This window comes from Mirounga angustirostris, unplaced genomic scaffold (genome assembly GCF_029215605.1).
Source record: "Mirounga angustirostris isolate CCGP_5_RB_7025 unplaced genomic scaffold, mMirAng1.0.hap1 SCAF_11, whole genome shotgun sequence".
Classification (NCBI taxonomy): Eukaryota; Metazoa; Chordata; class Mammalia; order Carnivora; family Phocidae; genus Mirounga; species Mirounga angustirostris.
Genome location: NW_026991719.1, coordinates 43,109,111 through 43,134,670, shown reverse-complemented (window position 1 = coordinate 43,134,670; position 25,560 = coordinate 43,109,111). Strand labels below are relative to the sequence as shown.

Genomic DNA, 25,560 nt, shown 5'->3' with positions numbered 1-25,560 from the left:
CCTAATATCAAAATATATTACAAAGTTAGGGGTGCCTGGGTGGCTCAGTCAGTTAAGCATCTGCCTTTGGCTCAGGTCATGATCCTAGTGTCCTGGAGTTGAGCCCTGCATCAGGATCCCTGCTCAGCAGGGAGTCTGCTTCTCCCTCTCCCTCTGCCCCTCCCCCCACTTGTGTGTGTGCTCTCTCTCTCTCAAATAAGTAAATAAAAGCTTTAAAAAACATATTCTGAAGTTATAGTAATCAAAACAGTATTGTATTGGCATAAAAACAGACATATAGACCAATGGAAACAAATAGCACATAAATAAATCCATGCTTCTACAGTCATCTGATCTTTGACAAGTGTGCCAAGAACACAAAATAGGAGGATAGTCTCTTCAATAAATGGTGCTGGGGACATTGGATATCTGTATGCAGAAAAATGAAATTGGACTCTTATCTCACACCATATACAAAAATCAACTCAAACTGAATTAAAGACTTAAACATATAAAACTACTAGAAGAAAACAAAGAAAAAGTTTCTTAACATTGGTTGGGGCAATGATTTCTTGGATATGACACCAAAACCACAAGCAAAAAAGTAAAAATAAATAAATGGGATTACATCAACTAAAAAGCTTCTGCACAGTAAAGAAAACAATCAACAGTTAAAAGGTAACCTAAGGAATGGGAGAAAATATTTGCAAACCATATATTTGATAATATCCAAAATATATAAATCATGCCTACAACTCAATACCAAAAAAACAAACTCTGATTTTAAAATGGGCAAAGGACGTGTATATACATTTTTCCAAAGACATAAAAATGGCTAACAAGTACATGAAAAGGTGCTCAACATCACTAATCATCACTAAGGTAAATCAAAACCGCAATGATATTTTACCTATTTTATCCATCCCCATGATGGGCATTAGGAATTGCATGTGTCATGATGAGCACCAGGTGACGAATGGAATTGTTGAATCACTATATTGTACACATGAAACTAATATAACACTATATGTTAACTATACTGGAATAAAAAAAAACACAGTAATATATCATCTCAACTCAGAGTGGCTATTATCAAAAAGACAAAAGATAGCAAATGAGGATGAGGATAGGGAGAAAAGGGAACCCTTGTGCACTGTTGGTGAGAATGTAAATTGGTGCAGCCACTATGGAAAACAGGATGAATATTCTTCAAAAGTTTTAAAATAGAACCATCTTATGTTCCAGCATTCCCACTTCTGGGTATATATCCAAAGGAAATGAAATCAAGATCTCAAAGAGATATCAGGCCTCCCATATTTATTTCAGCATTATTTACAATAGCCAAGATATGGAAACAACCTAAATGTCCTTCAGTGGATAAATGGATAAAGAAAATGTGATACACACACCCACATATGTATATATGTATATGATATATATATATACATACACGCACACATATATACACATACATACATACACACACACAATGAAATATTGTTCAGCCTTTAAAAAGGAGGAAATTCAGGGGTGCCTGGGTGGTACAGTCAGTTAAGCACTGGACTCTTGGTTTCAGCTCAGATTGTGATCTCAGGGTCGTAAGGCCTTAAGACTCTCTCTCCTTCTGCCCCTCCCCACTGCACTCTTTCTCTTGCTCACTCTCTAAAATAAATAAATAAATCTTAAAAAAAATAAAAAGGGAGGAAATTCTGCCAGTTGCAACAACATGGATCAACCTGGAGGACATTATGTTAAACTAAGTAAGCCAGACACAGAAAGACAAATATTGCATGATCTCACTTACATGTGGAATCTAAAATAGTCAAACTTGGGGCACCTGGGTGGCTCAGTTGGCTAAGTGTCTGCCTTTGGCTCAGGTCATGATCCTAAAGTCCTGGTATCGAGTCCCACATCAGGCTCCCTGCTCACCGGGGATTCTGCTTCCCCCTCTCCTTCTGCCCCCCTCCTTGGCTCATGCTCTCTCAATCCCTCTCTCTCTTAAATGAATAAATAAAATCTTTAAAAAAAATAAAATAGTCAAACTTACAGAAGCAGAGAGTAAATGGTGGTTACCAAGTGTTAGGAGAGGAGGAAATGAGGAGATGTTGGTTAAGGGGTAAAAAGTTTCAGTTATGCTGAATGATGAATGAGTTGAATAAGTTCTGAAGATCTAATGTACAACAATGTGTCTATAAGTAATAATCATTCATTGTATACTAAAATTTGCTAAGAGGGAAGATCTTAAATGTTCTCAGTACACACACACACACACAGAAGGAAAGAAAGTGGTAACTATCTGAGGTGATGGATATGTTAATCAGTTTAACTTTGGATGATTATTTCACTATGTGTATGTGTGTACATTTATATATGTATACCAGATCATCAAATTAAATATATATAATTTTTAATTGTCAAATGCACCTCAATTTTTACAGGTCACTTTAAAAAGAAAATTAGTTTTTTCTAGTGGGTAGACTAGATGAAATCTAACATTCCTTTCAATTTGAGAAGCTTATGATTCTGAGATTTAATTAAGCAGATGAGAAAACTGAAACTCAGAAGAGTTCAGTTGCCTTGCCTAAAGTCACAGTCTATTGTTGCAGAATTGAGATTTCAGATCTCCTAACTCTTAATCTATGCTCTTGGAAGAACATCTTAAATTCTGACTAATTAATTATCTTCATTCTCTCTTCTAGTCCCCACCACTTGTGGTTATGCGGTAGTCTGACACACAACTAGTGGCACTAAGCCAGACAACTAGATTGTGTAGAGCAACAAATAAATTCAAGTTGGCCAAATGATTCTCTAGCTCATGCCTAGTGTCTTCATGGCTAATGATTTGCTCAGGATGAACACATTTTACACTTGTTGTCCCAGCATAATTACTAATATCTTCCCCTTTTACTGTTAAAGTGTCATGATTTGGATGATATGGCTACCTTACCAATGGCCAACCCAGGAGGCCCTAACATTTTGTAGTTACTAAACCTTGATATAACAAAGCAGTTGAGTTTAAGTTACAGCAAAACCAGTGATTCTGTTATATCTAAACATAGCCTTTCATCAAATAAGCCATCCCAAACAAGATTCCTTTAAGGAAATATATCTTTAGAAGATTTTGTGCCTTACGGGATGTTTCATCTGAGACTCATACACTTTGCAGATACTTAATGCTATTAAGTTCTCACATTTGGATAGTGCTGTAGAGTTTACAAAATGCCTAGATTAACAAGATCTCCTTTAACTAATAGAAAAATAATTACTGTACCTCTCTGGGTTCCGGATTGTGCTGAGAGGGATTCAGGAGATTGAGGAAATAGTCTTAGCTGCCCTAAAACAGCAAAGAGTATGATTGGAGTGATGGTCTCTGCATGAATGTATTCACCTAAATATTTTGGAGGGGATAAAAATCAAGCACAAAACCCAACAACCACACACTGAAAGCTTTAAGTTAAACTGTCTTCCTTAGCATTCAGAGATCAGTGGTTTGTATACATGCCAGTTTTTCATCTGTCTTCAAAATGGATTTTTAATCTGTGTCAACTACTAGAAAAGCCTGTAATGATATACTATATTAGTTTCCTAGGACTGCCATAGCAAATTACCATAAACTGAGTGAATTAAAACAACAGAAACTTATTTTCTCACAGTTCTGGAGTCTAGAAATCCAAAACCAAGGTGTCAGCAGAACCATGCTCTCTCTGAAGGCTCTAGGGGAGGATCCTTCTTTGCCTCTTCTTAGCTTCCGGTGATTGTAGGCATTCCTTGGCTTGTTAAACACATTACTCCAATCCCTGGCTCCATCATCACGTGGTTGTCCCCACTGTGTCTACATGCTCTGTATCTTCACATGGTGTTCTTCTCTCTGTATGTAGTTGTGTCCAAATTTTCCTCTTCTTATAAGGACACTAGTCATTGGATTAGGGCTATGTGTGGTCTAATTCAGTCTGACCTCTTTTTAAATTGACTATATCTGCAAAGACCCTATTTCCAAATAAGGTCACATTCACAGGTACTGGGGAATAGGACTTGAACATATTTGGTGGGGGGAAACAATCTATCCTCTGCCCACACTCCCAAAAGTCATGGCCTTCCTACATGCAAAATACATCCACCCCATCCTGTCATCCCCCAAAGACTTAACCCATTCCAGCATTAATTCTTAGCTCAAAATCTTACCTTCTAAATAATCTAAATCAAGTATGGATAAGACTTTTTGTATGGTCCATCTTGGGGAAAAGCTCCTCTCTATTCATGGAGTTGTAAAACCTAGAAAACAAGTTATCTGCCTGCAAAATACAATGCTGTGACAGGCATAGGATGGACATTCCCATTCTGAAAGAGAAGAAATGGAAGGAATAAAAGGGTTGCTGGTCTAAAGCAAACTGACAGCCCAGTAGAGCAAATTCCATTAGGTTTCCAGGCCTCAGAATAATTCTCTGGTGGCTTGATGTTCTTTCCTCTGGCCCCATTCTCTCAAGTTAACAGGGGTGGGAGCCCCCGACTCTAATCAAGGAAGTGGCCCCACCCTCTGGATCCAGGAATACAGTGGCCTCACCTCCAGGCCACCACTCTCTGGATCTGTGGTGGCAGGGGCAGCACCTCTGGCTTATGAACCACCCTCAGCATCCCCGCTGACCTCTGAGCCCCCTTAGAGGCATTCTTCCATTTTGTTGAAGAATAACACATGTTCACAGCCAAGTAACTCTATCAGCCTGTTTTCTGCCTGTAGAATCCCCAAAGTCTGACAGTCTTTCTTCATTTGGTCCCATGTCTGACCCTTCAGTCCAAGCTGCCAATGTTTCTGCTGAGATAGTTTATTGGATCCATGTGTCACACATCTAATCCCTCCAGCAAAAGTTTGTCCAGCCACACTCTTAGTGCTCTCTCCAGAGTACATATTCTCATGTTTTGCAATATATGTAGGCTAATAATTTTTCCAAATCTTCAAATTCTGGTGACTTTTTGCTTAATAGTTCTGGAATGGACTGAACCTTGCACATTCTAGGAGAGTTCACGTGTCACTCTGTAATGAAATGATCTGTTTAGGAAGTTTTCTCCTCCACTAGACTATGAGCTCCCTGGAGGCAAGAACTTTGGATCATTTATCTCTATGTCTCCAATGTCTAGCTTCATAGATGACACAAAGTTGGCTCTTAGTAACTATTGGAAGAGGGAAGGAGGTTGGAAGGAAGGAAGGAACATACTTGTAGAGTTATAATTTAGTGACTTGGGGAGTAGAAAGGTACTGGGAGCTCAGACTGCCAAAACCAAGACTATGTCACTTCCTCAGGATTCTTCACCATCTACTCTGATCTTCTTGGAGCTTTGTCAGGGTCTAAGCATGAAGAAACATTGCAATCACAAAGTGATCCCAGATCAGGTGAGCCTTTAGCTCATCAAAATAGCTTTTCCTTCTGGAAGCTTCCTGGTCAATCCAGCAGCAGCTTAGCACATAGCCAGCATACCAGAAGAGGGAAGAAGGATGGAACAGAGAGTGCCATGTGTAGGCTATGGTTTAGATGGCTAATTCCTGTAAATTGATCAAGGCTGAATACTTAATGTGCTAGAACCCTCAATAGCTCTTTCTCTCTAATGGACCACTATCAGCTGGCATCAGGGAGAATATATATAGTTCTTTTTAAAGTCTTGTTATGCCTTTACACACCCTACCCATTTTATTATATAAATATAACCCATTACTTATTGTCAAGAATAAAAGCTAAATGTGCACACCTAATGTCTACACTCGAGAAAGGCAGAAAGGAAAAAAATAAGACATTCACAAGAATTAGAGAAAAAGTGGAAGAGTCCCATGGAATGCACACCCAGAAAAAATTTGGGTGTTTTTGGTGCCCACCTTTTCTTTTCTCCTTTCAACCCCCAAACGAGTTGCTGTTATACCCTCTGCCTTCCCCACAGCCATAAAGAATCAGGCTGTGATAAACAAATGCAGCATTTACAGGCAGGTTAACAGTAAATGTCAAATTCAATACCATGGAATAGAACACCAAACAGTGTTTTCATTTCATATTATTTCATGAATGCAGGAACTTTGTCTTGTTCATATAGCTCCAATGCCTTGAAAGGTGCTAAGCACATAGTAGTTATGCAGTAGATATTTGTTTAATGAATTTTGAATGAATTAAATTGATTAACCAGGAACCTGCTATAGGTAGTCAGAGTGTAACATTCAGAAAAAAATGCCTGGGCAAGAAGCCCCCGAGATGAATGCACTACTCTGCTTACCTGGCAGCAGTAAGGCCAGTAAGGGGAATGTATATCTCCAGGAGTTGGTTAAAGCATTCCTTAGCCCAAAGTCAGAGATCCCTGCCTCCTCCCTTTCTTGCCTGACCAGATGACTTGGATTCACTGTTTTTCCAACTAACCACCTCCTTTAGCTGACTACTCAAAGAGAACCAAGGCCAAGGCTAACAGAACTAATTTTGCTTAGACTAAATCAATACAGTGGTTTGGCCAAGCAGTATAGAGATCATTGCTCCTGTCTCCAGCTCCAATTGTAGGATCTACCTCCCTATTCCTTTTCCCTTTCCAAAACCACTGGGAAAAAAACTGGAGGTGGGAGATTTGTTAGATATTGGCTCCAATATTCAGTCTTCCTCTTCACATTCTCTGACCCCCGACTGGCCATTTCAGACTTAGAGCAGATTTTCTGTCCTTCCTTAATATCTCTCTATGACTAACTCTCTATTCTCTCTTCTCTTTGGCTTATTTTAGATACCTGCAGCAGAAAACAACCCTTTCCTTGTTGGAATGCACTATTGGTACTCCAGTCACAGCCCCCGGACCCAGCATTGCAATGTCTGCCGGGAGAGCATTCCTGCCTTATCTAGAAATGTTATCATCTGTGAAGGTACCTTTCTAATTACTTTAGGAAATGGAGCCCAGTGGGTGGAGACAGGGGTGAAAGAGCTCATGTGGCTTTAGTGTCATTGACTCATACTAGTCATTGACTCTAGTGTAAGGTTAATTCTGACACTTAACAGACTGAAGAAAAGAGATGGGAAGAAGCTGGCATGAATGGAAATTCTCATGAATTAAATGGAGGGTTGGGTCTGAGAGGATTGGACAACACAGTCACAAGAGCTGGAATAACAGAAATCACCTTATTCTTGCCAACAGTTTCCATTCAAGTCAGATAGTAGATAATTTAGCCAATAAGAATAAAAAGGAACTAGAAGATATGAGAGATAGGCCTTTGGAGGTGGGTCGGAACTATTTAGATGCATCTAAGTTCTAATTTTCAGAGAAGCTTAGGGAAGGGCCTTAGAATCTTCATTGTCACCAGATTCACATCTATCTTTTTTCTTCCTTTTTTTCATAGTGTGCAAAGTGAAATCTCACAAATTATGTGCTTTGAGAGCAAGCAAAGACTGCAAATGGAATACATTGTCTATCACTGATGACCTCCTCATGCCCGCTGATGAAGTAGTGAGTACCAGCCATCTTCTCCTACAGCCACTCTTTCCCATCTCTCCTTTAACCAGGATACACAGGGGAAGGAAGACTTCTTCCTGTCTCCATACAACCCAAGTCAACTTCCTGCCTAGGCTTAAAATCCAACCAGTCTAGAAGAATGAAAGCCCCCTACTCCCAGCTTTCCTCACTTGCTAGCATTGGAGTGGGGAGGGCAAGACCATGAAGAACTTTGTTGGGGTTACTTAATGTCCTCTGTGGGGTGGTATAGTCACTCCAGCTGGCCCTTTCTCTTCTTATATCTCTAACTTCTACCTCTTACCTTTTTTTTTACCTTTCAGAAGAGTATGCCTCATCAGTGGGTAGAAGGAAACATATCTGTCAGTTCTCAGTGTGCAGTATGTCATGAGAACTGTGGCAGTTACGAAAGACTTCAAGATTTCCGATGTCTCTGGTGTAATTCTACGGTAAGACTCTTATCATCTCCTTGATACTTAAAGAACTTGACTTCTAGAGAAGGGGTGGAGTTAAGCTATGTGCCTACACATAGACAGAAATCTCAGAGACCCTTACCCCAAAATAGATTATGCAGCTTACATAGTACAGAGCTCAGTATCTTGCCTTTCCAGATCTGGCTATGGAGTCTTGGAGAGAAAGACTTGACTCTCACCTTTAATGGTTCTTAATTGGTGAGGTCTACTAGCAAACGGGAAAAGCTGAACTCTGTTATGACAGTACGGGCAATTAAAAAAATAAGTTGTGAGTCTATCCTTAAGAAACCTTCTGCCTTCCTCAATCACTATTTCCTGGGAACTTACAATCTTTGTTAATTAATAATGGGTAATAAGATTAACATATTACTATTGCCACAATGTATTGAGTGTTTTGTGTACATGGTTTCATTTATTCCTTACAACAACCCTAAATAGGCCTTATTGTCCCCATTTACAGCTGAGAGAAGTGAGGTTCAGAAAAATGAAGTGATTTGCTCAAGGTCATGCAGCCAGTAAGCAAAAAGAGTCTTGATTCATACATAATTCTGCAAAAATCATATTCTTAACTACAATACTACCATGCTTCTAAACCAGTAGTTCTTAACTGGGAGTGATTTTGCCCAACCCACAGGAAACATTTGACGATATCTGGAGACATTCTTGATTGTTACAACTTTGGGAGAGAGGGTGTGCAATGGGCTTATAATAAGTAGAGGCCTGGGATTCTGCTAAACCTCCTATAATGTACAAGACAGCACAAAAAAATAACTATCTGGCCCAAAATACCAATAGTGTCAATGCTGAGAAACTCTGATTTAGACTTTAGCTTTTAGATGCTCCTGTCAAACTGATTTTTCTAGACAAGAAGAAACTAAAGTGTGAACTTCTTTTTAGAAGACTCTGGGTCCCTCTACTTTGCTCCAGCTCATCAGTTGCTCCTGAAAAGGAGCTTATACCCTCATCAGACACCCCCATTTTTGCAGCTGTCCCCAGGGGACACCTCTAGATCACACGGATCTAGTGGACAGTGAGTGTAGGTCCCAAGAACTGTAACCAGTGGAGAAAGAGTTCTTACCTAGCTACCACACCCAGGGTACAGCAAGGGGCAACAATCTGAGGAATCCAGTGTTACTGTAAAAAAGGACTCTTAGCATACCTTCATAATTATGGCCTGAAGGGCAGGCTTCTAGTTAAACACGTATCTAAGGGCCCACTGTAATACTTTTTAGAGACCTAGGAGGATAGGCACCATCTTGGTGCTTTCCCTCTGCCACACTCCAGAGTGCCAGTATCTCCAAGAGGGGAATTTTACATGCATCTGGTATGCCGGGGGTTTTTTGCAGCAGCTGCCCAGGTGATGCCCCTTTATTGCCTGGCTCTGCTGGCCAGCAGGGCTTGCATTCCTGGGTCCTATGGGACTATAACAAATGGAGAGAGGGTTCCTGGCCAACTACCATAAAGAGGGCGCACCACAGACAGCAGGCTGAAAAGAGGCCTATGTGTTTGTCCTGGAGTTTCAGCCTAAAGGTCAGGCTTCTGGTTTGGCTATTGTGGAGTGTCTGACTCTGGATTTCAGCTCAAGTCATGACCTCAGGGTCATGAGATCAAGCCCCATGTCAGACTCTGTGCTGGGTGTGGAGCCTGCTTAAAATTTTCTCTCTCCCTCTCCCTCTGCCCCTCCTCACCCAAAAAAAAAAGAAATGTTAAAGGGACTTCCTTAAGCTGAAATTAAAGGGCACTAGTTAGTAAAAGGAAAACATATGAAAAATATAAATCTCACTGGTAAGGGTAAATATATCATAAAATTCAGAATAATCTAACAATGTAAATGTGGTGAATTAATCACTAAAGCTAGTATGAAGGTTAAAAGACAAAAGTAGTAAAAGCAACTATAACTATAATTTGATAAGTGATACATGACATAAAAAGATGTAAATTAGATATCAAAAACATAAAACAAGAGGGGGAGTAAAATATAGAGCTTTATAATGCATTCAAACTTAAATTGTTTTTTGGGTTTTTTTTTAATATTTTATTTATTTATTCATGAGAGTCAGAGAGAGAGAGAGAGAGATGCAGAGGCAGAGGGAGAAGCAGGCTCGCCGCCTAGCAGGGAGCCTGATGCGGGACTCGATCCCAGGACCCTGGGATCATGACCTGAGCTGAAGGCAGATGCTTAACCATCTGAGCCACTCAGGTGCCCCAAAGTTAAATTGTTATCAACTTAAAACAGGCTATTACAAAAGTTGTTATATGCAAGCCTCATGGTAACCACAAAGCAATAACCTTAGTAGATACACAAAAGATAAAGAGAAAGGAATCTATGTATACCACTACAGAAAATCTTCAAATCACAAAGAAGAGAGCAAGAGAAGAAAGGAACAGGGGAACTACAAAATAGCAAAAAAAAAAAAAACAATTCAAAACAGCAATTACATACCTATCAATAATTACCTTAAATATAAATGAACTAAATTCTCAAATCAAAAGACATAGAGTGACTGGATGGATAAAAAAAGAAGACCCAGTTATATCCTGCCTATAAGAGACTCACTTCAGATATAATGATACACACAGACTGAAAGTGAAGGGATGGAAAAGATATTCCATGCAAATGGAAACAAAAAAAAAAGGAGGGGTTGTTATACTTATATTAGACAAAATAGACTTTAAAACAAAGACTGTAATAAGAGACAAACAAAGTCATTATGTAATGATAAAGGGGACAATCCAACAAGAGAATATAACATTTGTAAATATTTATGCACCAACATAGGAGCACCTAAGGGAGAAATGCACAACAACACAATATTAAGGGATTTAAATACTCCACTGTCATCAACAGACAGATTATCCAGACAGAAAATTAATACAGAAACATTGGCATTAAATGACACATTACACTAGATGGATTTAATAGATGTATACAGAACATTTCATCCAAAAGCAACAGAATATGCATTCTTCTCAAATACACATAGACCATTCTCCAGGATAGATCATATGTTAGACAATGAAACTAGTCTTAATAAATTTTAAAAGATTGACATAATGTAAAGCATCTTTTCTGACCACAATGGTATGAAATTAGTAATCAATTATAGGAAGAAAACTGGAAAAACCACAAATATATGGATATTAAACAACATGCTACTGAACAACCAATGGGTCAAAGAAGAAATCAAAAGAGAAATCAAAAAATACCTTGAGACAAATGAAAATGGAAATACTGCATACCAAAACTTATGGGATGCAGAATTCTGAGAAAATGGTGCTGTAGGAGGATCCTGAGCTCACCTCATTCCACAGACACACTGAGATAACAGCCACATCAATGCAACTAATTCAGAACATGACCTAAAAACTGGCAGAAGAGACCTTCCACCGTTAATTGTAGAGAGGAGGCCACAATGAAAAGGGTAAGAGGGACAGAGACACAGGTGGGAACCAAACCCTTGTATAGACTAACCACAATTGGGAGAGACATCTCAAGGACAGAGAAGAAAGAGGATTGGACCCCGCCACCAGGCACCCAGGCACAGGGGACCCAAAACTGGGAAGACAAGTTCCCATAACATTTGGCTTTGAAAACCAGTGGGATTTGATTTCATGAGTTTTTATAATCAGCAGGGCTTGAATCTGAGTACTTCAGAAATCAGTGGGTTTAGCTCCAGGAGAATCAGAAGGTGATAGGAAATTAGGTCCCTGCTGTTAAAGAGACAGCATAACAAATAACCCAGCCGAGATACAGCATAGAAGCAGCAGTTTGAGAAGCAAACTGGGGTATAAGTGAAAGAGATTTATTCACTAATCCCAGAACATGTGCTTGAAGGGCAGGGATCTATAGGAGACTTCTCAAAGAAAAAAAGAGTTGGCAGGTACCATTTCTCTCCCACCCTCCCCAGCCTAGATAGTTGGACACCTGCAGGAACCAGCAAGAACACTCTCCACCTAGCTTACTAACACTGTGCACCCTACCCCATTCTCCTGTGGATCTGGCCCATTCAACCAGCCAATAGTCCCTCCAAAGCAGTTCCTGCTAAATCTCATCCTGCAAGCAGCTCCATCAGGGACAAACACCACTCCAAAGTGACTCCTACCTTGGGGAGAGTAGAAGATAACCACACACACCAGTACGCCCACAGTCCCAGCAGTCAAACCTTATAGTTGACAGTGCAGAGAGGGTATCCTGCTGATCAGTGTAATTGCAGTCCTGGCAAATGGACTGGGAGCAGACATCTGGTCTGACTGCAGGCCTTGCCCCCCAACAAAAGCCTCTAAGGAGACAATGCAGGGAGAGCATCCTGCAGGTCAGTGTGACTACAGCCCTGGATAGACAAGCTGAGGGCAGGCATCTGGTCTGATTGTCAATGCTGCCCAATTACAAGCCTGTGGCAGCCCCATACTGGCTTCTTTTTTTTTTAATTTTATTTTATTATGTTATTTTAGTCACCATACAATACATCATTAGTTTTTGATGTAGTGATCCATGATTCATTGTTTTCGTATAACACCCAGTGCTCCATGCAGTATGTGCCCTCCTTAATACCCATCACCTCCTTAATACCCATCATTGTGGTATGAATACCCTTAATACCCATCCCCCTCCCCTCTAAAACCCTTAGTTTGTTTCTCAGAGTCCATAGCCTCTCATGGTTCATCTCTCCCTCCGATTTCCCCCCCTTCATTTTTCCCTTCCTTCTCCTAATGTCCTCCATGCTATTCCTTATGTTCCACAAATAAGTGAAACCGTATGATAATTGACTTTCTCTGCTTGACTTATTTCACTTAGCATAATCTCCTCCAGTCCCATCCATGTTGATGTAAAAGTTGGGTATTCATCCTTTCTGATGGCTGAGTAATATTCCATTGTATATATGGACCACATCTTCTTTATCCATTCATCTGTTGAAGGGCATCTCGGCTCTTTCCACAGTTTGGCTATTGCGGACATTGCTGCTATGAACATTGGGGTGCATATGGCCCTTCTTTTCACTACATCTGTGTCCTTGGGGTAAATACCCAGTAGTGCAATTGCGGGGTCATAGGGTAGCTCTATTTTTAATTTTCTGAGGCACCTACACACTGTTTTCCAAAGTGGCTGTACCAACTTGCATTCCCACCAACAGTGTAAGAGGGTTCCCCTTTCTCCACAACCTCTCCAACATTTGTTGTTTCTTTCCCTGTCCATTTTGGCCATTCTAACTGGTGTAAGGTGGTATCTCAATGTGGTTTTGATTTGAACTTTCCTGATGACTAATGGTGATGAACAGTTTTTCATGTGTCTGTTAGCCATTTGTATGTCTTCTTCGGAGAAGTGTCTGTTCATGTCTTCTGCCCATTTTTTTGCTTGATTATTTGTTTTTTGGGTGCTGAGTTTGAGAAGTTCTTTATAGATCTTGGATACCAGCCCTTTCTCTGTAGTGTCATTTGCAAATATCTTCTCCCATTCTGTGGGTTGCCTCTTTGTTTTGTTGATTGTTTCCTTTGCTGTGCAGAAGCTTTTTATCTTGATGAAGTCCCAAAAGTTCATTTTGGCTTTTGTTTCACTAGCCTTTGGAGATGTATCTTGAAAGAAGTTGCTGTGGCCGATGTCAAAGAGGTTACTGCCAATGTTCTCCTCTAGGATTTGGATGGATTCCTGTCTCACATTGAGGTCTTTCATCCATTTTGAGTTTATCTTTGTGTATGGTGTTAGAGAATGGTTGAGTTTCATTCTCCTGCATGTGGCTGTCCAATTTTCCCAGAACCATTTATTGAAGAGACTGTCTTTTTTCCATTGCATGTTTTTTCCTGCTTTGTTGAAGATTATTTGACCATAGAGTTGAGGGTCCATATCTGGGTTCTCTATTCTGTTCCATTGGTCTATATGTGTTTTTGTGCCAGTACCATGCTGTCTTGGTTATCACTGTTTTGTAATATAGCTTGAAATCAAGCAACGTGATGCTCCTAGCTTTGTTTTTCTTTTTCAACATTTCCTTGGCGATTTGGGGTCTTTTCTGATTCCATACAAATTTTCGGATTGTTTTTTCCAGCACTTCGAAAAATGTCATTGGAATTTTGATCAGGATGGCATTGAAGATATAGATTGCTCTGGATAGCATAGACATTTTAACAATGTTTATTCTTCCAATCCATGAGAATGGAATGTTTTTCCATCTTTTTGTGTCTTCGATTTCTTTCATGAGTGTTCTGTGGTTCCTAGAGTATAGATGGTTTACCTCTTTGGTTAGGTTTATTCTGAGGTATCTAATGCTTTTTGGTGGTATTGTAAATGGAATTATTTCTCTAATTTCTCTTTCTACAGTTGCATTGTTAGTGTATAAGAAAGCAATTGATTTCTGTGCATTGATTTTGTATCCTGCCACATTACTGAATTGCTGGATGAGTTCTAGTCATTTGAGGGTGGAGTCTTTTGGGTTTTCCATATAAAGTATCATGTCATCTGCGAAAAGAGAGAGTTTGACTTCTTCTTTTCCAATTTGAATACTTTTATTTCTTTTTGTTGTCTGATTGCTGTTGCTAGGACTTCTAGTACTATGTTGAATAATAGTGGCGAGAGTGGGCATCCTTGACGTGTTCCTGATCTTAAGGGAAAGGTTATCAGCTTTTCCCCATTGAGGATGATATTCACTGTGGGTTTTTCATAGATGGATTTTATGAACTTGAGGAATGTTCCCTCTATCCCTATACTCTGAAGAGTTTTAATCAGGAAAAGGATGCTGTATTTTGTCAGATGCTTTTTCTGCATCTATTGAGAGGACCATATGGTTCTTCTCTCTCCTCTTATTAATGTGTTCTATCACATTGAGTAATTTGCAAATGTTGAACGACCCTTGCATCCCAGAGATAAATCCCACTGGTCGTGGAGGATGATCCTTTAATGTATTGTTGGATCCTATTAGCTAGGATTTTGTTATGGATTTTGGAATCCATATTCATCAGGGATATTGGCATGAAATTCTCCTTTTTGAAGGGGTTTTGCCTGGTTTGGGGATTAAGATAATGCTGGCCTCATAGAATGAGTCTGGAAGTTTTCCTTCTGTTTCTATTTTTTGAAATGGCTTCAGGAGAATAGGTACTATTTTTTCTTTGAATGTTTGGTAGAATTCCCCAGGGAATCCATCAGGCCCGGGACTCTTGTTTTGGGGGAGGTTTTTGATCACTGTTTCAATCTCGTTACTGGTTATTGGCCTACTCAGGTTGTCATTTTCTTCCTGTTTCAGTCTTGGGAGTTTATAGGTTTCCAGGAAGGCATCCATTTCATCCAGGTTGCTCAGCTTATTGGCATATAGTTGTCGATAATAATTTCTAATTATGGTTTCTATTTCTTTGGTGTTAGTCGTGATCTCTCCCCTTTCATTCATAATGTTATTAATTTGGGTCCTTTCTCTCTTCTTTTGGATAAGTCTGGCCAGTGGTTTATCAATCTTATTAATTCTTTCAAAGAACCAGCTTCTTGTTTCATTGATCTGATCTACTGTTTCTGGTTTCTAAATCATTGATCTCAGCTCTAATCTTAATTATTTCTCTTCTAATGCGTGGCTTAGGTGTCGTTTGTTGCTTTTTCTCTAGTTCTTTAAGGTGTAGAGTTAGTTGGTGAATTCGGGATTTTTCTATTTTTTTGAGTGAGGCTTGGATGGCTATGTATTTCCCCCTTAGGACCGCCTTTGCAGTATCCCATAGGTTTTGGACCGATGTGTTTTCATTCTCATTGGTTTCCATGAGTTGTTTAAACTCTTCTTTGATTTCCTGGTTGACCCAAACATTCTTGAGCAGAGTGGTCTTTAGTTTCCAAGTGTTTGAATTTCTTCCAAAATTTTTCTTGTGATTGAGTTCCAGTTTTAGAGCACTGTGGTCTGAGAATATGCAGGGAATAATCTCAATCTTTTGTTATCGGTTGAGACCTGATTTGTGTCCCAGTATGTGGTCTATTCTGGAGAAAGTTCTATGTGTGCTCAAGAAGAATGAGTATTCTGTTGTTTTAGGGTGGAATGTTCTGTATGTATCTATGAGGTCCATCTGCTCCAGTGTGTCATTCAAAGCTCTTGTTTCTTTTTTTATTTTCTGCTTAGATGATATGTCTATTGCTGAGAGTGGAGTATTGAGGTCTCCTACAATTAACGTATTATTATCAATACGACTTTTTTTGGTTAACAGTTGCCTTATGTAGATGGGAGCTCCCATGTTGGGGGCATAGATATTTACAATTGTTAGATCTTCTTGTTGGATAGACCCTTTAAGAATGATATAGTGTCCTTCTTTGTCTCTAACTACAGTCTTTAGTTTAAAATCTAATTTGTCTGATATAAGAATTGCTACCCCAGCTTTCTTTTGAGGTCCGTTGGCATGGAAGATGGATCTCCATCCCTTCACTTTCAGTCTGGATGTATCTTTAGGTTCAAAATGAGTCTGTTGTAGGCAGCATATGGATGGGTCCTGTCTTTTTATCCAATCTGCAACCCTGTGCCATTTTATGGTAGTATTTAGGCTATTCACGTTGAGAGTGATTATTGAAAGATATGAATTAATTGTCATCATGTTGCCTGTGAAGACCTTGTTTTTATAGATTGTCCCTGTAAATTTCTGTTGTATATCACTCTTGGGGTCTTTCTCCTGTTATAGAACCCTCCTTTATATTTCTTGCAAGGCCGGCTTAGTGGTCACATATTCTTTCAGTTTCTGCTGGCCTTGGAAGCTCTGCATCCCTCCATCCATTCTAAATGACAGCCTTGCTGGATAAAGTATTCTTGGCGGCATGTTCTTCTCATTTGGTACCCTGAATATGTCTTGCCAGGTCTTTCTGGCTTGCCAGGTCTCTGTGGATAGGTCTGACGTTATTCTGATGTTCCTCCCTCTGTATGTAAGGAATCTCTTCCCCCTAACTGCCCTTAAGATGGTTTCCTTGGTTCTAAGATTTGCGAGTTTTACTATTACATGCCAGGGAGTTGGCCTGTTCTCCTTGATGTTGCGAGGGGTCCTCTCTGCCTCTAGGACACGAATGTTTGTTTCATTCCCCAAATTAGGGAAGTTCTCAGCTACGATTTGCTCAAATATATCTTCTAGTCCTCTCTCTCTCTCCACCCCCTCAGGGATTCCAATAATTCTGACATTGGAATGTTTCATGGTGTCACTTATTTCTCTGATTCTATTTTCATGGATTCTGAGTTGGTTTTCCCCTGGCCTCCTCTTTTCCCTTTTTGTCTATTAATTGGTCTTCTAGGCCACTAATTCATTCTTCTGCCTTGCTTACCCTAGGTGTTCGATTATCTAGATTAGATTGGATCTCACTGATAGCATTTTTAAGTTCTGCCAATTCAGCTTTCATTTCTGCCCTTAGAGACTTTATGTTGCCATTAATTGATTTCTCCATTCTAGCTGTTATCTTCACAATTGCTAGCCTGAATTCCAACTCTGATATCTTGGTTATATCTGAATCCATTTGTAAATCTGTGGCATAAGTCATTGTCTCGGAGTCTTTCCTATTTTGGGGGTTCTTCCTCCTAGTCATTCTGTTGAGAGGTGGTTGAGGGAATGTATAGAGTCCAAATTATTGACCACAACCCAAGCAAGATGCACCTGTTTTCTAGGGACTTTACGGTTGCTGTCCTCTTGTTTTCCCAGCCTGTCTTCTGCGGGAGGGGCCTGCTGTGCTGTTACTCAGGCAACCCTGTTTGGGCAGAGTTGCCCTGACCCCTGTGGCAGGGGGTGGGCTCAGTGAAAACAGGTTTTGGGGTGCTTTTATTCTCTCAGCTTTACCTGGCGGCTTTCCGCATCTCTTCCAAGAGTCAGAGCAGAAGAGAGCATTTCTAACCCTCTGCCTCAGAGCAGAGAGATTGCAGTCTGTTCTTCAGTGAGCTCTCCAGGCCACATTATCTCCATTTCTGTCTGTACTGCTATAAACTGGCATCCTGGGTTGTGTGCCCCTGAGCAGCGCTCCCAGTCTTCACCTCCAGGTCGGGGCACATCTCTGCCCTTTATGCTTCTAAAACTACCAGCTACCCCCAGTTCACATGCGTGGCCCTGCCACCCCACTTTCCGTCTGGGGGGCTACCCTAAAGTCCTTTCCCCACTGCTATCGGTCTGCGAGTCTGTGACCCGTCCCCAGCGCGGGAGGCTATAGCTCATCAGCGGTGTAGGATTCCGAAGGCTGCCTCCCTCCCCCTTCTGTTTATCCTCCAATATCTGCTCACGGGATCATGGCTCCCTGCTTCATACCTCGAAACCAACTACCTGTGATATTCTGTTTTTAGAGATCCAGATCTATCTTCTTACATCTCAGGCTGATTTCATGGGTGTTCAGAGTGGTCTGGTGGATATCCAGCTCAATTCCAGGCACCAGTTGGTATAGAGTCCCCTATTCCTCCACCATCTCCCCCCCCCATACTGGCTTCTTAAGAGCACAGGGACAAAAGCCTGCTAGTATGCCGACAACAGGCAAAGTGGACCATTGCACCAACTGGACTGAAGGCAAACAAGGCTCAGCCACAGAAGAAAGGCAAGCACAACCCACATAGGAGGCACCACTGAAGTGCCTGGTTCTGGTGAACAAGAGACACTGTGCTACAGAGCACCACAAGATTTCTCCATAGAGCCACTACTTTGAAGATCAGGAGATGTAACTAACTTATCTAATAGAAACAAGCACAAAGAGTTAGACAAAATGAGGAGACAGAGGAATATGTCCCAAATGAAAGAACAGGAAAAAAACCACAGCAAAAGAGTTAAATGAAACAAAGATAATCAATATGCCTGATAAAGAATACAAAGTAATTGTCATAAAGATATTTACTGGACTTGAGAAAAGACTGGAAGATCTCAATGAGTCCTTCAGCAAATTTTTATAGAAAATATAAAAAAGAACCAATCACAGATGAAGAACCCAATAATTGAAATTAAAAATAAATTAGAAGGAATCAATAATAGATTAGAGGAGACAGAGGAACAGATCAGCAACCTGGAAGACAGGGTAATTGAAAGCAACCAAGCTAAAGAACAAAAACAAAAAAAAATTATAATAAATGAGAATAGGTTAAAGGAACTCAGTGACATCATCAAGCATAATAACATTCACATTGTAGGGATCCCAGAAGGAATGGAGAGGAGGCAGAAAATGTATTTGAAGAAATAATAGCTGAAAACTTCCCTAATCTGGGGAAGGAAATAAAGATCCAGATCTGGGCAGCACAGACAGCCCCCAACAAAATCAGCCCAAAGAAAAAATTTCACAGGTAACTGCAAGCATATAATGAGTAGTAGTTTAATCACTTAGAGAACCAGTATGGAAGTTAAAGCACAAAAACAGTAAAATCAATTATTTCTATAAAAATCAATCAAGGGATTCACAAAATAAAAGGATGTAGAGTATGACAAACCTAAAGCATGTGAAGGGAAGAGTAAAAACTTAGTGCTTTAAATGAGTTCAAACTTAAACAACTATCAACTTAATATAGACTGCTATGTGCATAAGATGTTACATACAAACCTAATGCTAACCACAAATCAAAAATCTGTAATAGATACACAAGAAATAAAGACAAAGGAATCCAAGCATATTACTAAACAAAGCCATCAAAACACAAGGCACAAGAGCAAGAAAAAAAGGAACAGAGAAGAACTACAAAAACTAAAAAAAAAAAAACATAAAATAAGTGACAAAGGGCAATAAGTACATACCTATCAATAATCACTTTTAAAATTTTTTTAAAGATTTTTTATTTATTTACCTGACAGAGGGAGACACAGCGAGAGAGGGAACACAAGCAGGGGGAGCAGGAGAGGGAGAAGCAGGCTTCCTGTGGAGCAGGGAGCCCAATGCAGGGCTCAATCCCAGGACCCTGGGATCATGACCTGAGTCGAAGGCGGATGCTTAATGACTGAGCCACCCAGGCGCAATAATTACTTTTAATATAAATGAACTAAATGCTTTATTTAAGGCATAGAGGGACTGAATGGATAAGAAAGTAAGACCAATCTGTATGTTGCCTACAAGAGATTCACTTCAGACCTAATGACATGCAAATTGGAAGTGAAGGGATGGGAAAACATTTATCATGCAAATGGAAGCAAAAAGAAAGCTGGGGTAGTAATACTTATGTCAGACGAAATAGACATTAAAACAAAGACTAACAAGAGACAAAGAAGGACACTACATAATAAGAAAGGAAAAAAAAACCTACAAGAGGATACAACAATTATAAATATTTGTGCACCTAACATGGGAGCACCTAAATACATGGTGTGTCACCATTAACAGACATAAAGGAAGAAATTGACAGTGATAAAATAATAGTAGTGGACTTTAACACCCCACTTATATCAATGGATACATCATCCAGACAAAATATAAACAAAGAAATAGTGGCTTTGAATGACACATTGGACCAGATGGATCTAATAGATATATTTAGAACATTCCATCCAAAAACAGCAGAATATGTATACATTCTTTTCAAGTGCACATGGAACATTCTCCAGAATATATCACATATGAGACTACAAAACAAGTCTTAATAAACTCAAAAAGATTGAAACCATATTATATATGCCTTCCAACCACAATGGTATGAAGTCACAAAAAAATCACAAGAAAAAATGTGGAAAGAACACAAATACACGGAGGCTAAATAACCTGCTACTGAACAATGAAGGGTCAATGAAGAAATCAAAGAGGAAATCACAAAATACATGGAGACAAATAAAAATGAAAGCAAAATGGCCCAAAATCTTTGATGCAGCAGAAGTTGTTCCAAGAGGGAAGATTATAGCAATACAGGCTTTCCTCAAAAAAAAAAAAAAAAAAAAAAACTCAAATAAACAACCTAACTTTACAGCTAAAGGAGCTAGAAAAAGAACAAGCAAAGCTGTGAGCCAGTAGAAGGAAGGAAATAATAAAGATTGGAGCAGAAATAAATGAAATAGAGACTAAAAAACAATGGAAGAGGTCAATGAAACCAGGAGATTTTTTTTTAAATAATAAACAAAAATGATAACTCTTTAGCCAGACCATGAAGAAAAAGAGGGGACTTAAATAAATAAAATCAGAGATGAAAGAGGAGAAATAATAAACAACTCCATAGAAATACAAAGGATTATAAGAGAATATTTTTGGGTTTTTTTTAATGAGGATATTATGAAGAATCATATGCCAATAAAATGGATAACCTAGAAGAAATGGATAAATTCCTAGAAACATATAACCTTCCAAAACTGAATCAAGAAGAAATAAAAAATTTGGACAGACCAAGTACTAGCAATGAAATTGAATCAGTAATCAAAAAACTCCTAACAAACAAAAGTTCAGGACTAGCTGGCTTCACAGATGAATTCTACCAAACATTTACAGAAGAGTTAAAACCTATTCTTCTCAAACTATTCCAAAAAACAGAAGAAGATGTAAAGCTTTCAAATTCATTCTATGAGGCCAATATTACCTTCATTACCAAAACTAGATAAAGACCTTTAAAAAAAAAACTACAGGCCAATATCCCTGATGAACACAGATACAAAAACCCCCCACAAAATATTATCAAACTGAATCTAAGAATACTGTAAAAAAAATCATTCACCATAATGAAGTGTCACTTATTCAAGGGATGCAAATATAGATAGATGATAGATAGATGGATAGAGAGATGATAGATAGATGATAGATAGATGATAGATGATAGATGTAGATATCATAAAAAATAATGAAATCTTGCCATTTGCAACAACATGGATGAATCTAGAGGGTATAACATTAAATAAAATATATCAGACTGGGTGACTCAGTCAGTTAAGTGTCCAATTCTAGATCTCAGCTCAGGTCTTGATCTCAGAGTTGGGAGTTCAAGCCCCGTGTTGGGCTCCACGCTGGGTAAGGAGCCTATTTTTAAAAAAGTAAGTCAGACAGAGAAAGATAAATACCATGTGATTTCACCATACGTGGAATTTATGAAACAGAGCAAATGAACAAACAAACAAAAAAGTGACAGACTCTTAAATACAGAGAACAAACGAGTGGTTGCCAGAGCAGAGGTGGGTGGGGGTATGGGTGAACTAGGTGGAGGCAATTAAGAGTATACTTTTCCTAATGAGCACCAAGTAATGTATAGAATTGTCGAATCATTATATTTTACACCCAAAACTAATATAACATTGTATGTTAATTATATTTTAATTTAAAAAAGAAAAAAACTTAAGGGACACAGCAAAAGCAGTTCTAGGAGGAAGGTTCATAGTGATAAAAACCTGAAGGAAGGCACATGTTGTGATGAGCACTGGGTGTTATATGCAACTAATGAATTGTTGAATACTACATCAAAAAAAATCGTTGAACACTACATCAAAAACTAATGATGTAATATATGTTGGCTAATTGAACATAATAAAAAAACCTGAAGAAATAAGAAAATCTCAAATGAACAACCTAAATTTACACTTCAAAGAAATAGAATAAGAACAAGTGAAGCCCAAAGTTAGTAAAAGTAAGGAAATAACTAAGATTAGAGCAGCAATAAATTCAATTGAGACTAAAAAGACAATAGATCAATGAAGCTGAGAGGTGATTCTTTTAAAAGATAAACAAAACTGACAAACCTTTAGCTACACTCAACCTGAAAACAAAAAGAAGTCTCAAATAAATAAAATCAGAAATGAATGAGGAGATATTACAACTGACAGCACAGAAATACAAAGAATCATAAGGGAGTACCATGAACAATTATACACAAACAAATTGGAAACCTAGAAGAAATGGATAGATTACTAGAAACATAAAATGACAAAGACAGAGAAATAGAAAATCTGAGCAGACATATTACTAGTAGGGAGACTAGTAGGGGCGCCTGGGTGGCTCAGTCTGTTGGGTGTCTGCCTTCGGCTCAGCTCATGATCCCAGGGTCCAGGGATTGAGCCCTGCATTGGGCCCCTTCTCAGCAGGGAGTCTGCTTCTCCTTTTCCCTCTGCCATTCCCCCTACTTGTGTTCTCCTCTCTCTCTCAAATAAATAAATAAATCTTAAAACAAAAACCTCCCAACAAACAAATGTCCAGGACCAGACACATTCACTAGTAAATTCTATCAAACATTAAAAAATAATACCAATCCTTCTCAAACTCTTTCAAAAAATAGAAGAAGAAGGAACACTTTCAAACTCCTTCTATGAGGCCAATATTACCCTGATACCAAGACCAGACAAGGATGTCACAAGAAAAAAATTACAGGCTAATATCTCTGATGAATACAGATGCAAAAATCGTAAACAAAATATTAACAAGCCAAATTCAACAGTACATTAAAAGGATCATACACTGTAATCAAGTGGGATTTATTCCAGGGGTGCAAGCCTGGCTCAACATGCACAAACCAATTGATATGATACACCACATTAACAAAATGAAGATTGAAAATTATATGATCATTTCAATAGATGCAGAAAATCACTTGACAGGATTTGACATCTATTTATGATAAGAACTCTCAACAAAGTGGGTATAGAGAAAATATACTTCAACATAATAAAGGCCATATTTGACAAGCCCACAGCTAACATCATACTCAATGGTGAAAAGTTTTCAGCTTTTTCTCTAAGATCAGGAACAAGACAAGGACGCCCACTCTCCCTACTTTTATTCAACATAGTATTAGAAGTCCTAGGGGGGGAAAAAAGAAAAGAAAAGTCACCCAGTTATAAAATAAATAATTCACAGAGTTGAAAAGTACAGCATAGGGAATAGAGTCAATAATATTGTAGTAACACTGTATGGTGACTACTCTAATCATGGTGAGCACTGAGTAATGTATAGAATTGTTGGATCAATATGTTGTACACCTGAAACTAATATAACATTGTATGTCAATAATACTTCAAAAATAAATTCTTTAAAGTGTCCAAATCATAAAGGAAGAAGTAAAACTGTCACTATTTGCAGATGACATATTATATATAAAAAACCCTAAAAAGTTTACAAAAAAACTGTTAGAACTAATAAATTCAGTAAAATTGAAAGATTCAAAATTAATATATAAAAATCTGTTGCATGTTTATATACATAAACTATCAGAGAAATTAAGAAAACAATGTCATTTATAATTGCATCAAAAAGAATAAAATACCTAGGAATAAATTTACCCAAGGAGATGAAAGACCTATACTCTGAAAACTACAAGCTTTGATGAAAGAAATTAAATAAGACACAAATAAATGGAAAAATATTCTGTGCTCATAGATTGGAAGAATTAATATTGTTAAAATGTCTATACTGCCCAATGCAAGCTACAGATTCAATGCAATCCTTATCAAAATTCCAATGGGGCATAGCTGGGTGGCTCAGTCAGTTAAGCATCTGACTCTTGATTTCAGCTCAGGTCATAATCTCAGGGTCATGAGATTGAGCGCCGTATCAGGCTCCATACTCAGCGTGGAATCTGCTTGGGATTTTCTTTCTCTCCCTCTTCTTCTGCCGCTCCCCCAAACTCATGCACAAGCATGCTCACATGCACTCTCTAAATAAATAAATAAATAAATAAATTTTAAAAAAGTCCAATGGGATTTTTCACAGAAATAGAACAATCCCAAAATTTGTATGGAACCACAATAGACCCCAAATAACCAACACAATCCTGAGAAAGAAGAACAAAGCAGGAGACATCATACTCCATGATTTAAAACTATATTACAGGGGCACCTGGGTGGCTCAGTTGGTTAAGCAACTGCCTTTGGCTCAGGTCATGATCCCAGGACCCTGGGATCGAACCGCACATCTGGCTCCTTGCTCAGTGGGAAGCCTGCTTCTCCCTCTCCCTCTACTTGCTACTCCTCCTGCTTGTGTTCCCTCTCTCTTTCTCTCTGTCAAATAAATAAATAAAAATTCTTTTAAAAAAAACTATATTACAAAGTCATAGTAGTAAAAACAGTGTGGTATTAGCATAAAGACAGGCACATAGATCAATGGAACAAAAGAGAGAGCACAGAAATAAACCCACGCATATCTGGTCAATTTATGGCAAAGGAGCCAAGAATATTCAATGGGGAAAGGAGTCTCTTCAATAAATGGTGCTAGAAAAAGTGGACATCCACATGCAAAAAAGAATGAAACTGGACCACTGTCTTATACCACTCACAAAAAATTACTCAAATGGATTCAAGACTTGAATGTAAGACCTGAAACCATAAAACTCCTAAAAGAAAACACAGGTGGTAAGCTCCTTGATATCAGAATGTGCCATGGTTTTTTGGATTTGACACCAAAAGTAAAGACAACAATGGAAAAAATAAACGAATGAAATTACTAAAAAGCTTCTGCAGAGGAGTTATGATGATGGAGGAGTAGGGGGATCCTAAGCTTGCCTCGTCCCTCAAACACAACTAGATAAGTATCAAATCAGTTTGAACACCCAAGAAATCAACCTGAGGACTGAGAGAGCAAAACTGCACAAGTAGAGGTAGCAAAATGAACACATCATGGAAGGTAGGAGCTGTGGAGAACTGATTTGGGGAAGAAAGGAACTGCAGGTGCTGTAAAGGGGAGGGAGCCCTGATCACAGAGAGGGGAGCGAGAAAGACAGAAAGAGTGAAAGCATGTGCAGGGGTTTGCACAAGAAAAGGGCAGGGGGAGGGCACCTGGGTGGCTCAGTTGGTTGAGCGACTGCCTTCGGCTCAGGTC

General features: G+C 38.9%; 1 protein-coding gene across 1 annotated transcript in view; it reads left to right on the top strand.

Moving 5' to 3' along the window:
- DGKK (diacylglycerol kinase kappa) overlaps nucleotides 1–25,560 on the top strand; it is a 147,134-nt gene that overhangs the window by 56,903 nt on the left and 64,671 nt on the right. Inside the window, exons 5-7 of the mRNA XM_045877990.1 lie at nucleotides 6,721–6,856; nucleotides 7,328–7,434; nucleotides 7,764–7,886. Coding sequence (XP_045733946.1) covers nucleotides 6,721–6,856; nucleotides 7,328–7,434; nucleotides 7,764–7,886 — 366 coding nt within the window. The remainder of the gene's footprint in view (nucleotides 1–6,720; nucleotides 6,857–7,327; nucleotides 7,435–7,763; nucleotides 7,887–25,560) is intronic.